At 32.8% G+C, this 20,755-nt stretch overlaps 1 protein-coding gene across 2 annotated transcripts in view; it reads right to left on the reverse strand.

Moving 5' to 3' along the window:
- Positions 1 to 873: 873 nt before the first annotated feature.
- The window catches only part of LOC143229854 (sulfotransferase 1C2A-like), a 28,374-nt gene continuing 8,492 nt past the window's right edge, over positions 874 to 20,755 (reverse strand). Inside the window, exons 1-2 of one of the 2 annotated variants that reach the window (XM_076462693.1) lie at positions 4,323 to 4,504; positions 874 to 2,191 (exon numbers count right to left, since the gene is read on the reverse strand). In XM_076462693.1, coding sequence (XP_076318808.1) covers positions 1,190 to 2,176 — 987 coding nt within the window. In that variant the 5' untranslated portion in view covers positions 2,177 to 2,191; positions 4,323 to 4,504 and the 3' untranslated portion in view covers positions 874 to 1,189. Of the gene's footprint in view, positions 2,192 to 4,322; positions 4,505 to 20,755 lie in introns of those variants that run through there. The other variant, XM_076462692.1, reaches the window with a different exon arrangement.

Raw genomic sequence — 20,755 nt, forward strand, 5'->3', positions numbered from 1 at the left:
TGTCAGAAGAGTTGTTTACTGTTTCTCTTTCGCCAAACCGATAAGCAAGTTTGCTTCTGATGTTATTGTCTTTTTCTAAATTAAAGCCGTGTTTATTCGATTCAGTTTATTAATTTACTCTTCGTTTATTGTTGTAAATCCTGCAATAAAGACGTTATTAAATATTTTCGTATTGTACATTGTGCATCGTTTCCTCTCCCATCACTTTTTCTAGATGTTTATTTTTGAATTTAGCGCAAAATTACTCGAGAGCTATTTTAAAGTTCTGAAACTGTAATAAATCCTTTGATCTCTCACAGCGATCATCATCCATTTTAACTTATAGAAAGAATTTCGTGAAATTGAACAAATAATCAATACAATAAAAATTACTTGAGTTAAAAATCTTCAGAGACGTTAAGAAATGGAGAATAATTTCATTTTCGCGCGAAGCTACACGAGGGCTATTTGCGCTAGCCGCCCATAATTTATCAGTTTGAAGAAGCTGGTGGGAAATCAGCTAGTCATCACCACCTAACTACCAACTCTTGGTTCACTCTTTTATCAACGTCACTTTATAACGCCTGCACGGCTGGGAAAGCGACCATGTTTGGTGCGATCGGGAATAGAACCCGCGATTCTCGGATTACGTGTCGAACGCTTTAACACACTTTGCCATGCCGATCCCCTTTTTTTACGTAAATTCCTAGTCATATTATTGTTAGCGAATTTTAATTGAATGTGAGTTCATCATTTTTCAATCAGAACGTCACACACGTACAATGGATTTCTTTTAAAGAGGTTATATAAGCCAGTGCGACGTGGTGTCATGACTCTCTACCTATTATTGATACCAAAATATAAGAACATAAAACACACAACAGAAAAGAAAAATATACTAACATAATTACTCCTTTTTATTTTTATAAAAAATATGTATTTTTGTATGCTTGATTCACAATTTAAAATATACGCTGCAGTTTTGCAAAAAGCAATATGAAATTGGCATTATATATAATTAAGGTTCCTTTCAAACCTAGTTACATTTCATTGGCACAATCTAACATTCGATAATAATAGCATTTTCAAAACAGAGACATACTAAAATTTCATGAGATCTTGTAATCATATGATAATTGTAAAATGAAGACTCAATATTATAGGATACCATAATATTACGGTAACCTGCTACATAATGAATATTTTATACTTAATTTTCCAGAACGTCATAAAACAATTCTGGCCAAATATTAGGGATATCTGTTCCCTTTGTCTTTTCATCAAATTTTGCCTTCAAACGTTTTGACTGATCTTTAGAGAAATGATTCTTCCAGTCACCCACAACTCCTTTTCGAATAAAAGGGAATTCTTTCGGCTGTGGTGCCTTCACACGTTCAACATATTCCTGAAGTAACTTTATTGCTTCATGAACAGGAAAATTTTGATCTTTTTGTGTTTCTTCTTTATTTTGTTTGTGACAAAACCCATTAAAATGTTTGTTGACGTGATTTCTCATGTATTCTACACTTGTCTGATATAGTATTTTCTTCAACAAGTTAGCGTCATTTTCAAGCATATCAAAATATTCCTGCCCTAGAAACTTGGCAATATTTAGCACCGTAGCTTCATGATCTGCTTTCATTTCTTCGTAAACAAGGAATAAAACGTTTGGAAGGTTTCGATGTTCATAAAGTGAAAGAAGATGATCGAAGTAGTCTCCCCAGTCATTTTCTCCATTCAGAAAAATTTCAAAATATTCATCAAAGGTTCCCTCTGAGAACTGATAGTATGGAAACGTTTTAGTGTGATGGTAAAATGAAACGCAACAATCTTTTGGATTTCGAATAACTAAGATGTATTTTGCTTTCGCAGAATAAGGTTTTACGTGAAATGGAAGATGCGTTTTGATAGTCCCAGGTCGAAGCATGAGTTCAATACCTTCCTTTCCAAAAAAATCTATTATAGGACATCGAAGGTTGTATTCTTTCAGACTTGTCAATGGTTTTCCTTTGGTCAAGATATTGTGCACAATATATTGTGTCCAAGTTGTTCCAGATTTTGGAAATGTCAGAATAATGATGTCGTCATCTCTTGGCTCGTATTGGATGGCTTCTTCTAAAAATTTGGGGGTAAAGCCTCCGCCAAGTCTGACATTGTTAACATCTTGATAAGCTGGCATTTTTCTAATTGTGTACATGTTGATTGAACCTTTCTATAAACAGAGTAAGAAAATAATAAGAACATGTAAATCAGCCGATATGAAGTTCCTGTACAATAACTTATATTTAAACTTCATTTTTACATTGTTTACACGTTTTTAGAAAAGAAATTTCGACAGTGATAATTATTGTACTAAATGGAATTGTAACCACCATAAAATGTATTTGGATGCATACATGCGAAGACCAGGTGAGATCTGTTGGGTAAATCGTTATAACCAGTGATATATTAAAATAAAATTTGAGTGAACGAACTAGAAGACGTAAAATTTTTATACTTTATATTAATAAAGCTTTAAAAAGAAGTTGACACAATGTGGATGTTTGAGCACACATATGATAATTAGGCCACTTATGGACAAAAGGGTACTAGTACGTTCCCTATATAAGAGAATGCAATATAACTATGAAAGGACTAATGTGTGGAAAAATAGGCGTGAGTCACAACTTGAAAGTTCAACGCATACCTCAAACAGCTGATGAATAAAACGGGTATTCTGATTATTGGATACCAAAACTACGCTTCAAGACTATTGTCAAAACACATAGCCATAAAATATAATATGACCGGACCTTGCGACTTAAAGAGCCTTAGAAACCGTCTTAATTTAGTATTCACTCTGTTTTAGTATTTGGAGCAGATTCGGATATCTTCAAAACAATGTCTTTTATACTGAACCAGGTCCTTCTTCGTAGGTTTGTCTTCTTTCTAAAATATATTTCGCGATAAAATTTTTGACAAGATACAACTTTACCCAACACAATTAACTCAACTAAATGTTAAATGTAATTTAACTAAATATTAAGATACAATAAAGGAAGTAATAAAGGTTTATCAATAGACAATAACTTGTGATTAAAATTGGGAGAGCTATGTAGATTGCTGCTGGAAACTTATTTGTTCAAACTTATAAAAAATGAAATGTCTCATTTTTCTTTCGAATTTCTTTTGATTAATATAATTTATTACCGCTAACCATGGAAATCTAGTTTTATTGTTTACAGCGCAAAAAGTTGTTGTATTCGACACTTGTCATTACCAGAGCGCATTTAAACAATTTTGTAACTTTGCACTTCAAAATAAACAATGAAAAACATTATAACTGGTGTAATACAAAATATATTTTACATTATTGTTAATATATTTCTCTGTCAATAATATTTTACATTGTTGACTTAGTATACACATTTAGAACTAATACATATTTTTTCAAAGTTGACTAAATTTCTTGAGGTATTATGACGATAATGGTCGAAACTTGGTTAAGAACGAGAGCACCTAGTGATATATTAATACACTCTAAACATTACACGTGTTAGTTTTCCTGTGTGTTTTGTATATAACGGTATGTAATTATTGTTCGTTTGTTACTGTTCGAAAATTTATTTGACATATCACAAACCTAAACTACGACAAGTACAGATACAGTAGCAATTAAAACGAACGCTGCTGTTTCGTTATAGTAAGAGAAATCACATATAACATAAACACAGTCTCCAAAATGTAATTAGCAAAACTGACGGATCTTTTCCATACACTCCAAGATTGTGTCTCTGTACCAAAATAGACGATTTCAGATCTGTTAGCCATATTTCGTAGATAGCCTTCTCTGTCTCCAGTTTTGCTACTTCTGTGAACGTTTCCTTGTGTGGTTGTGTGAGGGACATTGTCCATAGGACAAAGGGAGCCAATCTGGGGACTATGTTATCGGATCATCGACACAATGTCAAGCGTCAGTGTAGCTGGCCAACAAATGGATGAAAATCGAATACTGACTCTCTATTTTGAGGCTCACAAACGGAACACATGGAGATGTATGTATTGAGACCAATGATGTGTGACGAAAACTCTCATATACGAGCACCACATTTAGCGCGTACCGCTTCTGTCTTGTCGTTAAATTTATAACTCATCACATAGATTTCTGACACCCTAGATAACTAAAGACGAGAATTTGAATATTGTGAAACGTTTAATGAATAAATCGTATTATTAGACACACGTTTTACTTTAATATTAAATTAAGTTTTCCGAAGAAATTAATCCATTACTAAGTTAGTGATAATTTAAGTTTTGTGATCTACAAACAGAGAAACTGTATCATAACATAAAGAGCTCATTACCTTTTAGTTGTAAAAAATATAACTCCGTCTTCACCTGCTCTCGTCAGTGATCTTGTGATCAATTAGGTAAAGGACGCACTGTATTTATTTTTCTAATAAGCACAAAAGATTAGATTATTTTAAGAAATCTCAATAAAAAATAAGTGATATAGAAGACTTTGCTCCCTGTCTTGAGAGTTATTTTACATCCCTCTAACCTTAAGGGAGTTGATAACAATATACTTTGACGGACTCTCGCTTTTGTTCGTCTCGTATCAACCTTTCGCACGAATATCTCACGGCACCGATGTGAGCCTGATAAAGTGTACTATTGAGGTTGTACTTTATAGAGGTAGCATAAGTATAAGTAAATGATCATTTGCAAATAAAGAGATCTCAATATTATTCACAGTTGGAGATTTCTGTTCAAATTTTAAAGTATGGTCCGGTTCCAGGTATTTATATATATATATATATATATGTATATGGTTTTAAATTGTTAACTGGTTCTAGGTGTTAATATATGTGCGTCTCGGGTATTATAATCAAATAAAAGTAATATATGTTAAATAAATTCGGGGTAAGAGCATAAAACTGCGAATTATCTTCAAGTGTTTATAATATATCATTGAAAGTGTGATCAGTTGGCTAATGTTGAAATATTGTCGAAAGAATTGATTATTTTAGTCAAAGAAAATGAAATGACAGTTTATGTCAATCAGTCTGTTCAAAACCTTAGAAAATAAAAGTGTTCACTTCTAAAAAAACAGCCATAATTGAAAAAAAGACAAAGTTTACAGATTTTTTGGTGTGGCAAATTTCGTTGTCAAAGTGTTAACAGCTAATAAGTATAGTGCATGTAATAATCGAATATATATCTATATTGTTGATGCTGATAAATAAATATAATTTTGAAAATATTGGCTAAACATCATTTAATAAGTGATAATCATAATTCAAATCGTATTTCTCTAGATACAAACATGAATAATTTTCAAACTCACAAGCATCGTAACCTAAACCTGGTGTTATGAAAATCTTGTTCCATTTCTAACTACAATATTAAAGTGTGCTTTCCAATTTATGTCATTGAAATTGTATGCTATGTTCCAAAGTGGTATGGACACCAACACTGAAATCATCGTGTTTAGTTTACACCACCAAAACATCACCAAAACTTAATGTGTAATATTAATATGTTTGAAAGTATAATCATAGATAATCTGTCATTGAAACACCAATGCAATGAGTGGTATTATACAGAATTACAACAACTCCTAAGTAATAATACGTTTATCGGGGTAATTTTGTACAATAAAGCAGCAGGGAAGCTAATTGTTTTCACTATCTATAGCAGTGTGCATTCAGTAAGATGCTGATATCAAAGGGCACACAGAAGAGAAGGCTCATTGCCATCTGTACGAAGGGTGACGAGACAGTAAGATTTTCAATTCACGTATCAAGCAATACAATATAAAAGGTACAAAATAAAGAATGGAAATATCAAGATGCGTAAAAACAAATTCTACCGAAATGAAAAAATGTAGCTAGTTTTCACTGTGGGCAAGCGGGACTATTAAGCATTCTTTCATATGTGGACCAGTCATCAACTGGAAAGTTCTCTGTGAAAGAGGATCGTGTGCCTTTAGTTGTGGCAAGAGACATTACAGATATAGCACTTACAAACTTAATTATTAACCATCTGTGATGGTGTTTGAAATAGATGTGTGGTAAAATCCAAGATGTGGAAGCTCACATCACAGAATAGTAGTCAACAGTATCGTATGTGTACTGCAGAGACCAATCGTACAAACTGGTGTTTACACATTCTTCAAAAACATCATACGTTCACTATTTGCTGAAGTTCGTTTAAGATGCTTGAGACGCTTCAATTTTTTCGTTCCTTACCAAACATATCCGGCATGGCCAGATGGTTAGGTAGATCGACACGTAATCTGAGGTTCGAGAGTTTAAATCCTAGTCACACCAAACATGCTAGCCCTTTCGGTTGTGGAGGTGTTATAATGTGAGGGAGAAACCCCACTATTCGTTGGTAAAAGAGTAGTCCAAAAGGTGGATTGTGATAACTAGCCACATTCCCTCTATTTCTTCCGTCAACACTCCTACGTTAGGGAGAGCTAGCGCTGCTGGTCCTCGTATAGCATTGCGCGAATTTCGAAAACAAACAAACATTCTCGCAAAGGTCTCTGCAGATTGTAAAATAACAGTAAAGCAACCAGTTCTTTTTATTGTACTGAACCAAGTTTAACTTTGGACTTAAATACAAATTTTATCTTGAATTATTATTCTATTAAACAGAATTTTATTAACATGGGACGCGAGTTTGACATCACGGTATTTTCAAATGTTTTATGATAAAGCAAAATTATGAGAATTTTGTGCTATGCTACAAGTACATCGTTACATGTGGCGTAAGTAGACCTCTAGTATCTATTACAGACAACACTTTGTAACGGATACTTGATTATTAACCTTTGGTGCTTTCCTGGTGTAACAGACAGTAACTTCTCTTGCATAACATCTCCAAATGTAATCAGATATTTTGTTTTTTTTAACTCTTTGGAAGTATTCCAAAACTAACCAGTAAAGGTCAGTCAGATTCAGATCTGAGATAATCAAGGCAAATCCAAATATTATATGTCTGTGAACACTGATGAGATATAATGGCTGGTATGATGTGGTGTGTTATAATGCTGAAAGAACTATTGTTTTCCTTACAGAAGTTCATTTGTACAGCTAATGTTGGATAATCAATGATGGTCCAATACGTCAAGGCATTAACTGCTCACGTAATAATTATGACTTGACAAAGTTCAAACAGGAATATATATTTAGATTACAATCATGACCTTTACTCGTTGGGATAGCAAAGATATTACACTTATTTTTACACATAAAATATGAGGAAAACAATGAGTAGCGAGGCTTATCGATTTACACGCTAATGACCAACAGTGTTTAATTCAGGGGATATTCAGAATAAATTTTTCCTCCCTGTGCAAATATGCTCCTCAGAAGTACACTATTTTCCATTTTGTCAAATATTAATTCTAATTCGTTTTCCCGAGCTACACGTTACCCAACCCTCCTAGCCAGGTGGAAATGTTAAGATCCATCACTGAGAATCCACCACGCTTTATCTTAATAACTGCACTTGCGGTACCATCAGATTGAAGGCCTTTTTTTTCCACGGCTGTTATGAGCAACTTGAGGACTTCAGTTTATCTATGAATTTTTAAGACACACAATATTCTTTATTAGTGACACCCTCTTTGGATCTGCACTTTACTTTCTTCATGTATCGACACACCCTCTTAATTGAACAATTTACAATAAATCATTATATACTTTTATCCCTTTAGTTTAGATTCGTACATCTTTGTTTAATTTGAATATTGTTTAACAAGGAGAATCTCATTCTACACGCTAAGCAGCTTAGGATGTAAGATTTTAACTACAAGTAGATAGCCCGATATGGCTTTGCTAAAAAAAGAAAACACAAGAAAACTCAAGGACACCATATAGTAAATTTTGCTTCGTAACTGTAGTACTTCATAATACAACATGCATTCTCTTACACTTACTGTATTTTTTCTGTGTCATTCTCTTGGCACATTGCCAAATGGCTGAAAAGCTTCTAGTAGAATGCATGATTTCATTTCTGTTCAACTTCTTTTTCTTCGAAGCCAGAACTTGTAATGTAACTTTGTATATTTACATGAAAGTTTATCCTGTCAATGAAGGGAGTTTTCACTTGAACTAGCTGTTGCTATCATTTTTAATATTTTCCCAATTGTAGATATAAATTCATTGGCACACGATTAAGTAAGTTTTTGTATGTGGTTTACACAAACACATTGGAAGCGTAGTCCTCAATCTCTATGACATAAATATGTATAATAAATACAGTATGTAGACAAAAATAACAAGTTAGTTTCTTGAAGGTTCGGCTACAGCTCTCTTTATTAATTTTGAGCTACTTACAAGAAACGATCCAATATAACATTTCTTTCCATTAGTTCCTAATTATCATATGTATGCTCAGACATCCACATTCAACTTTTCTTAAAGCTACATATGTTTATTAATATAAAGGACAATAAATGTAACGTCTTCTATTTCGTTCACTCAAATTTTATTTTAATACATTACTGGTTATAACGATATACAAAACAGACTTCACCTGGGCTTTGCATGTATGCATCCACATACATTTTATGGTGGTTACACTAAAGTTCGTGTATAATAATTTCTTACATAGCACTAACTTTTCTTAAAATCGTGGGTGTAAAATCTGTTGCAGAACTCTTTCTGTGTTCCAATTCCATTTAGTACAATAATTTTCACTGTCTAAATTTCTTATCGATCACATTTTTTTATGATTTGAGTGTAAATATTTTGTGAATAAATTTTCTGTTCTTGTGAATGACTTAAACCTGTTTTTCGCGGAAATTCCATATTGATTCAGTATAATGTTTTCACTTATTATTTCCTTACCCTGTATTAAGAAAGGTTCAATCAACATGTACACAATTAGGAAAATGCCAGCTTATCAAGATGTTTACAATGTCAGAATTGTCGGAGTCTTTACTCCCAAATATTTAAAAGAAGCCATCCAATGACGACATTATTATACTGACATTTCCAAAATCTGTAACAACTTGGACACAATATAGCGCACAATATCTTGCCCAAAGGAAAACCACTGACAAGTCTGGAAGAATACAACCTTTCTTGTCCTATAATAGATTTTTTTGAAAAGGAAGGTATTGAACTCATGCCTCGACCTGGGGCTGTGAAAACTCATCTCCCATTTCACGTAAAACTTTATTCTGCTAAAGCAAAGTACATCATAATTATTCGAAATCCAAAAAATTGTTGCTTTTCATTTTATCATCATACCAAAACGTTTCCACACTATCAGTTCTCAGAAGGAACTTTTGATGAATATTTTGAAATTTTTCTGAATGGAGAAAATGACTGGGGAGACTACTTCGATCATATTATTTCGCTTTATGAACATCGAAAATTTCCAAACGTTTTATTCCTTGTTTACGAAGAAATGAAAGCAGACAATCAAGTTACAGTGAAACAATTGCCAAATTTTAGGGCAGGAATATTTTGATATGCTTGAAAATGACGCTAATTTGTTGAAGAAAATACTATATCAAACAAGTGTAGAATATATGAGAAAACACATCAACGAACAGTTCAATGGGTTTTGTCACAAAGAAAACAAAGAAGAAAAACTGAAACATCAAAATATACGTGTTCATAAAGCAATAAAGTTACTTCAGGAATATGTTAAAGTTGTAAAGGCACCACAGCCGAAAGAGAACACTTTTATTCAAAAAGGAGTTGTTGGTGACTGGAAGGATCATTTCTCTAAAGATCAGTCAAAACGTTTGAAGGCAAAATTTGATGAAAAGAAAAAGGGAACACATATCCCTAATATTTGGCCAGAATTGTTTTATGACGTTCTCGAAAATTAGGTATAAATATTTATTATGCAGCTCTTTAACACTGAACTGTTTCAAAACCCGCCACAACTCTAAACATAAAAAGCCACCTTCAGCAGAGTAGAAAGGGATAGAAAGGTGTCTTGCAAATAAAGAGAAAGTTACTAAATTTATAATATGGTAAGTGATGTATGATGTAGACATTTTCTGATATATACTACGAGGCCACCAAAAGTTGGAGAAAACTACAAGAAAGGGACTGATACTTTCAGAAGATAAATTCACTTTTTGTAAAAAATATTCAACAATGTTATGAGCTACTTTCTAAATATTTTAATTTGTTAGCTATAGGGAGCTGTGGGCCATAACGATGATGGCAAGATGGAATAAATTTTGACTTAAGATCTGGCAAAGCAAGGAAAGATTAAAATAGACGATTCGGGAAACATCAGATAGATAGATAATTGTTTCTAGCTGGTCAAATGAACCTGCCATTGTGTTTAGTGAGGTATTTGGATCTGTGTGAATTATTACACATTCAGTTACTTTGAACGTATTAAATGTATTTTATATTGGTGTCGTTTGTACACTTAGCATACAAGTTACAAGTATTTGACAGTGTAAAATCATTAAGGAAGAAATAAAATGATTTGTTGTTGTTACGATGATTTACTTTCACCAGAGAATGTTAAAAAACCTGCCATGAAAGAACAAAGTTACAAAAGTATGCTATAAACAAACTTAATAAATTGAAGTAGGGATAGAAAGTATCCATATACAATGTTGCCATACATAAAACTGGATAATCTGATCGTATTCAAACTTTCAGATTTAAAAATATATATTATTATAATCTTTCATGATAAATCTCTCTTCCTTTATTAATTGTCACTAAATTTGAACTTACTTCACTATTTATGGGGTCACTCAGGTTTATTTATTGTTTGAGCTGACATCACATGCTATTTGACACAAATGATGATGCAAAATTCCTTAGAACATTAGTGTTAAAAAGTAAGGAAATATGATGACAATAGTTGAGTTAGGATGTTTAAACAATTCATAGAACTAACTGGATCAGTTCTTCTGAATGATAGTTATATTATCACAATTTTTACTTTTATTTTAATCTTGTGTAGTTTCGATTTTTTCCAGCTGCAACAACTAGAAGTCATAAGAAGAAAGTTAGAAATTAGAAACCAGTTACAGCATTTTAAAAATCCCACGTCATCTTTAGGCTGTTGTGTTAGCTTCTTTTTATTTGTTGCCACATTGAATTTATTTTTTGCTTAAGGCTTCTATAATTTATGTATTATACTTACTTAATACTTTTATGTTGGAAATCTGCCTATCAGAATATGACATTGTTCTGTAGGAAGTTATTCAGTGCTAATTGTATTTATATGTCCACTAACTTATTGTTTACACATTTATGTATTTTTTTTACTTTTCTATTACGTAACTTGCCCAAGTAATAATAATTAAAAACTTGTGACGTGTGTAAGCATTTTTTACATTCTATGCATCAGATCATCAAGCTGGTGTTTTTCATTGTGCAAAGCTATGTGAGGGCCATCTGCATGAGCCATTCCTGATTTTGAAGTCTAATAACATAGAAGACCAGTGGATTTTTTTCAGTTTCATTTGATTAAATGAACAGTTTAATTATTACAGTAAAGTTGTAGCAAAAAAAAATTGACAGCATTACATATAGATAAAAGCATACGTATTTTATTTATAGCATTATAGAAATCACATTTGAACACAGAGAGAATTATTTTTATATTATCTTTAATAAACTGTATAAAATATGGATTTTGAGAACAATCTTCCAATAAGGAATCATAAGTAAGTTTTTAATTGGCTTAAAAAAGTGAGGTGTCATGTGTAATTATTACAGTAAAGTTGTAAATGTGCCTTTTATTTAACACTTCAGTTTTGTTCTAGTCTTATCTGCATTACAACATTCTTAACAAATATTAATCAAATATTCTTTAATGAATTTGTAGTCACTGGCGAGTACTTTTACACAAGTCATGCAAGTGAAATTATCCATATCAACAACAAACATTTATTCTTTCCATTTCACTGCATGCAATTTAACTTTTTTTTTTATGATAACTCCCTCAATATTGTTACAACCAGGCCTTTCAGGTTGGCAACAATAATTGTTTTAACAATGCAATGTGATGATTTTGGTCCTGTGGGCAGTCACATATATACACATATATTACTCCTATGATCATTAATTATACTCAGCAACTCTATGGCTGATTTTGATAATGATGGCATTTTCAACAATATACTGAGACCTGAATAGTGGTAGTGGTAAAACAAAATTTATTTGTCAGAATTATGCAAATATGGATTTTGAGAACAATCTTCCAATAAATAATCATAGGTAAGTTTTAAATTGGCTTAAAAAGTAAGGTGTCATGTGTGAAAACTAATTATGCCCTGACTCCTATTAATTTTGTTTTGTTTACTGAACTGTTAATTTGAAAAGGTTAATAGGCTAAAACTAATAAGTCTAACAACAGTGAAATAAACTGTGTAACTTTATCACTATTATTTGACATACTGTTTTAATTTCTTTGCTAGGTGTTGATGTTTAAAACTGTAACATTAACTGTTTTGCACTGCATATAACATCATTTTTCACACCTTTGTATGTTAGCAAGTTCAGCCTGATGAGTTCTAATATTGAACCAAACAGCTTCACTTGCTATGACAAGTTGTGAAAAAGGTTTAAAATGATATTTTACAAATACCCCTGATTTGATATTGATAATAGAGTAATTTTGAAGAATGAGAAAAAAACCTCCTCCGTTCTGGAGATTTTATCAGCACTGTTAAGCATGTCGTTTTTACTGCTTCACTGGCTTTCAGCATTAAAATAATATTTGTTATGAAAAAGTAAGTGGGAATGGCACTCCTGTATGTAGCTTATAGCATTCACACATGCATGTTGAACTGATAATATAATGAACACCTTATATAGGCAACAGAGAGAAAGAGCTATATGCATGCAGATCTTTCAGTAAGAAATAGAAAATTGTATAAACTTATGAGGAAAAGCTGCTGTTTCAACTTCAATTCAACTGTCATGGTTAACAACTCAAAACAGTTGCCTCAGTTGTCACTACCCCCTTCCACTTCAAACTTGTTTTGCTGCCTATCCACTTTTATATTTCAGTCTAGTTATGAACAAGGCAGTTTAATGTATATCTGTAGGTTTTCTCAAGAGTTTCTTGAAAGTACTCATGGCTTCATCACCTGTCATGCCAGTATCATTATTTAATTGATATTATTACTGGTCAACACTGAGAGTAAAAACTTTAAGAAGGAAGATAATAACATATCCATAGGCTGTTGCTAAAAATAACACCTTTTTCAAAAGATATTATGGTTCTACAAATGAATATTAACATTTCTGCAATATTTTCATTAATGAACAAAGGAAGTGACAATCTAAGGACAATGTTCTAGCAGACCCAAAAGTTGATATTCCTGCTCATGGTTGCAGTGTAATTGTATATTAATACTATTGCATACACAGATGTGGGCTATCAAAATCTTTGTGTACATACCATATTATTAAAATGTGTAAAAGTACAGTACCAAAAGTAATTCACTCTTCAGTTCATTTTACAACTGATCATGGTGAGCAAATATATTCATCATTAGAATACTGCATTTCTTATAAAAACAAAGAGTATTTGAAATAAAAGAACAGAACTGTTTATGTTGTAGCTAACAGTTACTACTTCTCAGATTCTGGCTGGACATCCTCTTGGACTTGCAACACAAGAAATTGGGTTTCACACCTGTGGTGACAAGAGCACAGATAGCCCATTGGATGGCTTTGTGCTTATTTACAAATAAACAAACAATTCTTGTGACTCATGTGATACCTAGGTCATTGCCACAATAGGATAATCCAATAAAAAAGCAATAGATGATGTAATCTCAAGGTCTCACCTGACTTGCCAGAGGAAAGGATTATTGTCCACATTTACATAGTATACTGTACTTTTCAGTGATCTTTTCCAAGAGATAGCTTACTTGATGTCGTACGTGAATGATCCAGAAAGACATTCAATAGCTCAGACACTTATGGTCACAATGTCCTTTCAGCCTATTTATCGAATTACTAGAACTCATCCTCATTTAATCTAACAGTTGATATTCAAGACTTTACATTAACTAATACTAGCCATCTTAACTGTGTAGTGATCGAGTACTGTTATCGAATCTTCTTTAGGTGGTTTCTCAGTGAAACTGATTTTAACAGCTTGGAGAGTAAGATTCATAGTGCCTTTTAAATCCATTAATGTTGCAAATAACAAGTCACCATCATTTTGTAATAACCAAACATTTTACCATGAAATACCACTTTATAGTTCAGAGAGCTAGGAATGTCTTATGCTTTCAGTCATTTAATCTTAAAACAAATGATTGTCATAAATGCTTGCTTAGTTATTGAATCACAATTACATTGATCACAGTGTATTGCAGAAACCAATCGTACAAACTGGTGTTTACACATTCTTCAAAAACATCATAAGCTCACAATACGCTGAAGTTTGTTTGAGATACTTCATATTTTTTCGTTCCTTACCAAAAAGGTCCGGCATGGCCAGATGGTTAGCGCGATCGACTCGTAAAAGAGTAGCCCAAGAGGTGGATTGTGATGACTAGCCACCTTCTCTCTGGTCCTTCCCTCAACACTCCTTAGTTAGGGATAGCTAGCGCAAATAGCCCTCGTATAGATTTGCGCGAAATTCGAAAACAAACAAATTTCCTCGCCAAAGCTCTGTGCAGTGTGTAAAATAACATTGAAGCCAACCAGTTCCTTTTATTGTACTGAACCAAGTTTCACTTTGAACTTAAATACAATTTTCGTCTTAAATTATTATTCAATTAAACAGCATTTTATTAATAGGGGATGCGAGTTAGATATCACAGTATTTTCAAATCTTTTATGATAAAACAAAATTATGAGAATATTGTGCTATGCTGCTCGTACTTCGTTACACGTGGCGTGAGGAGACCTCTAGTGCCTATTACAAACAACACTTTGTTACGGATACTTCATACTAACATTTAGTGCATTCCTGGTGTAACAAACAGTCACTTCTCTTGCATACCATCACCGAATGTAATCAGATTTTTTTTTAACTCTTAGGAAGTATTCCAAAACTAACCAGTAAAGGTCAGTCAGATTCAGATCTGAGATAATCAAGGCAAATCCAAATATTATATGTCTGTGAACACTGATGAGATATAATGGCTGGTATGATGTTGTGTGTTATAATGCTGAAAGAACTGTTGTTTTCCTTTCAGAAGTTCATTTATACAACTAATGTTGAATAATCAAAGATGGTCCAATAGGTCATGGCATTAATTGCTCACGTAATAATTATGACTTGACAAAATTCAAACAGGAATATATCTTTAGATTACAATCATGACCTTTCCTCGTTGGGATAACAAAGATATTACACTTATTTTTACACATAAAATATGAAGAAAACAATGAGTAGCGAGGCTTATCGATTTACACGATAATGACCAACAGTGTTTAATTCAGGGGATATTCAGAAGACATTTTTCCTCCCTATGCAAATATCCTCCTCAGAAGTACACTATTTTCCATTTTGTCAAATATTAATTCTAATTCGTTTTTCCCGAGCTACACGTAACCCAACCCTCCTAGCCAGGTGGAAATGTCAAAATCCATCACTGAGAATCCATCACGCTTCATCTTAATAACTGCACTTTCGGTACCATCAGACTGAAGGCCTTATATCCACGGCTGTTATGAGCAGCTTATGGACTTCAGTTTATCCATGAATTTTTAAGACACACAAATTCCTTTATAAGTGACACCCTCTTTGGATCTACACTTTACTTTCTTCATGTATCGACACACCGTTTTAATTGAACAGTTTACAATAAATCATGATATACTTTTATCCCTTTAGTTTAGATTCGTACATCTTAGTGTAATTTGAATACTGTTTAATTAGGAGAATCTCATTCTTCACGCTAAGCAGCTTAGGATGTAAGATTTTAACTACAAGTAGATAGCCCGATATGGCTTTGCTAAAAAAAGAAAACACAAGAAAACTCAAGGACACCATTTAGTAAATTTTGCTTCGTAACTGTAGTACTTCATAATACAACATGCCTTCTCTTACACTTACTGTATTTTTGCTGTGTCATTCTCTTGGCACATTCCCAAATGGCTGAAAAGCTTTTAGAAGAATGCATTATTTTTTTTCTGTTCAACTTCTTTTTCTACGAAGCCAGAACTTGTAATGTAAATTTGTATATTTACCTGAAAGTTTATCCTGTCAATGAAGGGAGTTTTCACTTGAACTAGCTGTTGCTATCATTTTTGGCATTTTCCCAATTGTAGACACAAATTCATTGGCACACGATTAAGTAAGGTTTTGTATGTGGTTTACACACACATTGGAAGCGTAGTCCTCAATCTCTATGACATAAATATGTATAATAAATACAGTATGTAGACAAAAATAACAAGTTAGTTTCTTAAAGGTTCGGCTACAGCTCTCTTTATTAATTTTGAGATACTTACAAAAAACTATCCCAATATAACATTTTTGTCCATTAGTTCCTAATTATCATATGTATGCTCAGACATCCACTTTCAACTTTTCTTAAAGCTACATATGTTTATTAATATAAAGGACAATAAATGTAACGTCTTCTATTTCGTTCTCTCAAATTTTATTTTAATATATCACTGGTTATAACGATTTACCCAACAGACCTCACCTGGGCTTCGCATGTATGCATCCACATACATTTTATGGTGGTTACACTAAAGTTCGTGTATAATAATTTCTTACATAGCACTAACTTTTCTTAAAATCGGGGGTGTAAAATCTGTTGCAGAACTCTTTCTGTGTTCCAATTCCATTTAGTACAATAATTTTCACTGTCAAAATTTCTTATCAACCACATTTTTTTATGATTTGAGTGTAAATATTTTGTGTCGGAGAGGACTGTTACATACCATTCCCAAAACCAATCAATTTTCGGGGTATCACATTTCTTACCATGTAAAAATGTATTTCAAATATAAGTCATTTTACAAGAATTTTATATCAGCTAATTTACATGTTCAAAATAATTTTTATATGATGTATTCAACTTTCTGTATTTAGTGATGCCTTTCCAGTGGGGTACGCCCCCTACCTTGCACTTTTTCTCCAGCACCAGTTGAATACAATAACATTATCTAACCTCAAGTAAAGAGCCCAACTGCTTAACTAATTGCCTGCAGTTGTGACCTTAATTTGTAAATTAACAACGTTTAGTTGATCCCCAACTAAGGTCAGAGCTATAGTAACTTGTTCATTCATTGCCTTATTGTTAAAAAATATAATTTATTTTCTGTTCTTGTGAATGACTTAAACCTGTTTGTCGCGGAAATTCCATATTGATTCAGTATAATGTTTTCACTTATTATTTCCTTACCCTGTATTAAGAAAGGTTCAATCAACATGTACACAATTAGGAAAATGCCAGCTTATCAAAATGTTAACAATGTCAGAATTGTCGGAGTCTTCACTCCCAAATATTTACAAGAAGCCATCCAATGACGACATCATTATGCTGACATTTCCAAAATCTGTAACAACTTGGATACAATATAGCGCACAATATCTTGCCCAAAGGAAAACCACTGACAAGTCTGGAAGAATACAACCTTTCTGTCCTATGATAGATTTTTTTATTAAAAGAAAGGTATTGAATTCATGCCTCGTCCTGGGGCTGTGAAAACTCATCTCTCATTTCACGTAAAACCTTATTCTGCTAAAGCAAAGTACATCTTAATTATTCGAAATCCAAAAAAAATTGTTGCTTTTCATTTTATCATCATACCAAAACGTTTCCACACTATCAGTTCTCAGAAGGAACCTTTGATGAATATTTTGAAATTTTCTGAATGGAGAAAATGACTGGGGAGACTTCTTCGACCATATTATTTCGCTTTAAGAAAATCGAAACCTTCCAAACGTTTTATTCCTTGTTTACGAAGAAATGAAAGCAGATCATGAAGCTACGGTGCTAACTATTGCCAAGTTTCTAGGGCAGGAATATTTAGATATGCTTGAAAATGACGCTAATTTGTTGAAGAAAATACTATATCAAACAAGTGTAGAATACATGAGAAAACACGTCAACGAACAGTTCAATGGGTTTTGTCACAAAGAAAACAAAGAAGAAAAACTGAAACATCAAAATATACGTGTTCATAAAGCAATAAAGTTACTTCAGGAATATGTTAAAGTTGTGAAGGCACAACAGCAGAAAAAGATCACTTTTATTCAAAAATGAGTTGGTGACTGAAAGGATTATTTCTCTAAAGATCAGTCAAAACGTTTAAAGGCAAAATTTGATCAAAAGAAAACGGGAATAGATATCCCTAATATTTGGCCAGAATTGTTTTATGACTTTCTCGAAAATTAGGTGTAAATATTTATCATGTAGCTCTTTAACACTGAACTGTTTCAAAACCCGCCACTACTCTAAACATTATAAGGCACCTTCAGCAGAGTAGAAAGGGATAGAAAGGTGTCTTGCAAATGAATAAAAAGTAACTAAATTTATAATATGGTAAGTGATGTATGATGTAGACATTTTCTGATATACACTGAGAGGCTACTGAAAGTTGGAGAAAACTACGGGAAAGTGACTGATACTTTCAGAAGATAAATTCACTTTTTTTTTTTAAATATTCAACAATGTTATGAGCTACTTTTTAAATATTTCAATTTGTTAGCTAGAGAAAGCTATGGGCCATAACGATGATGGCAAGATGGAATAGTTAAATTATATGTCAAGAAATGTCTATAAATTTTGACTTGAGATTTGGCAAAGCAAGGAGAGATTAAAAGAGAGGATACGGAAAACATCAGATAGATAGAGAATTGTTTCTAGCTGGTCAAATGAACCAGCAATTCTGTTTAGTGAGGTATTTGTATCTGTGTTAATTATTACACAGTTACTTTGTACTGTTAAATATATTTTATATTGGTGACGTTTGTACACTTAAAATACAAGTTACAAGTATTTAACAGTGTAAAATCATTAAGGAAGAAATACATTAATTTGTTGGTGTTACGATGATTTACTTTCACCAGAGAATGTTAAAGAACCTGCCATGAAAGAACAAAGTTACAAAAGTATGCTATAAACAAACTTAACAAATTGAAGTGGGGATAGAAAGTATACATATACAATGTTGCCATACATAAAACTGGATAATCTGATCTAATTCAAACTTTCAGATTAAAAAAATATTATTATAATCTTTCATGATAAATCTCTCTTCCTTTATTAATTGTCACTAAATTTGAACTTACTTCACTATTTATGGGGTCACTCAGGTTTAGTTATTGTTTGAGCTAACATCACATGCTATTTGACACAAATGAGGATGCAAAATTCCTTAGAACATTAGTGTTAAGAAGTAAGGTAATATGATGACAATAGATAGCATCCTAACTCCCCGACTTTAATTTAGCTGTGGGCCAGATAACAAGTATATATTAAGTTAAAACTTAGGTTTGTTTTGTTTGAATTTATTTTAAATCTTTTCAGATAACTGACCTGTACGACCTAATATAAAAGTGAAAGACGAGAGGGAAGACAGCTACTGTACGCTACTTACCGACGATTTGTAGGTAACTGTAATCGGACAGTAGGATTTGATCACAATTTTTTATAATTCACTCACAGCCCAAAAGTGTGAAGCACGAATCATGGAATCTTGGATCCACTGGGCCATGCTGGGCCTTACAACAAAAGAGCATTTATCATGAAAGGTATGCTTAGTATTTTTTATTCGCAATATAACGAGTGTTTATACAAGACACTATTTGTAGTAATTTAAACATTATGATTTCATTGTGCAGCTTTGTGCGACATTTGAAAACGAACAAGCATACCTAATTGCAGCACCTAAAGCTTTAAGATAATAGATTAGCGTAAAGATAAGAATATTTTGTCCAACTTATTCAAATTGATTTTCAACAGAAAAAAAACAGCCGTTTTATAATCAAAACCATTTACTAAACGTATTTTGAATAAGGATATGGAATCTGTCCATTTTTCTTGAACACTTGTTAAGTAAATGACCAGTTTTTAAAAATATAACATGCCTTACTCAAATTACTGCCCTCGCTAGAACAGCGGTAAATCTATGGATTTACAACGCTAAAATCAAGGGGTTCGATTCTCCTTGGTGGGCTCAGCAGATAGCCCGATGTGGCTTTGCTTTCAGAAAACACACACACGCACATTATTTAGTTTCTTTAATACATTATTATATAGCTGACGCAAATGTTTGAAACGCTTTCTTTTTTATTTAAATTACATAGTTTAGTGTGGAAGTTTCAGGCCAACTGGTTAGGAAGCTCTACTCGCAATTTAAGTGTCGCAGGTTCGAATTCTCTTCACAACAAACATGCTTGCCCTTTCAGCCGTGGGGCGTTTTAAAGTTACGATCGATCCCACTATTCGTTGGTAAAAGAGTAGCCCAAGATTTGGCGATGGATGATGATGACTAACTGCCCTCCCTCAAGTCTTTTACTGTTCAATTAGGGATGGCTGGCACAGACAGCTATCACGTAGCTTTGCGCGAATTTCGAAACAAGCCTAACTAAATTGTGAGCGTTCATTCAGTACCTATTTGCCTATTATGTAATTCAGATTTCATTTGAATTTGTTTGTTTCAAGTTAAGCAAAAACTACACATTTGGCTATCTGTGCTCTGTCAACCACTGATATCAAAACTCGGTTTCTAGCGTTCTAAGTCTCTGGGGGGATGGTACATTTCATTTGAAGGATATTCACGCGTAGAATAATCTCGTTTTCGACTTTATCGATTACTTTGAATACACTGAAGATTAAAACTGCTTCCATGTCCTTGAA

The sequence above is a fragment of the Tachypleus tridentatus genome, chromosome 10 (genome assembly GCF_004210375.1).
Source record: "Tachypleus tridentatus isolate NWPU-2018 chromosome 10, ASM421037v1, whole genome shotgun sequence".
Classification (NCBI taxonomy): Eukaryota; Metazoa; Arthropoda; class Merostomata; order Xiphosura; family Limulidae; genus Tachypleus; species Tachypleus tridentatus.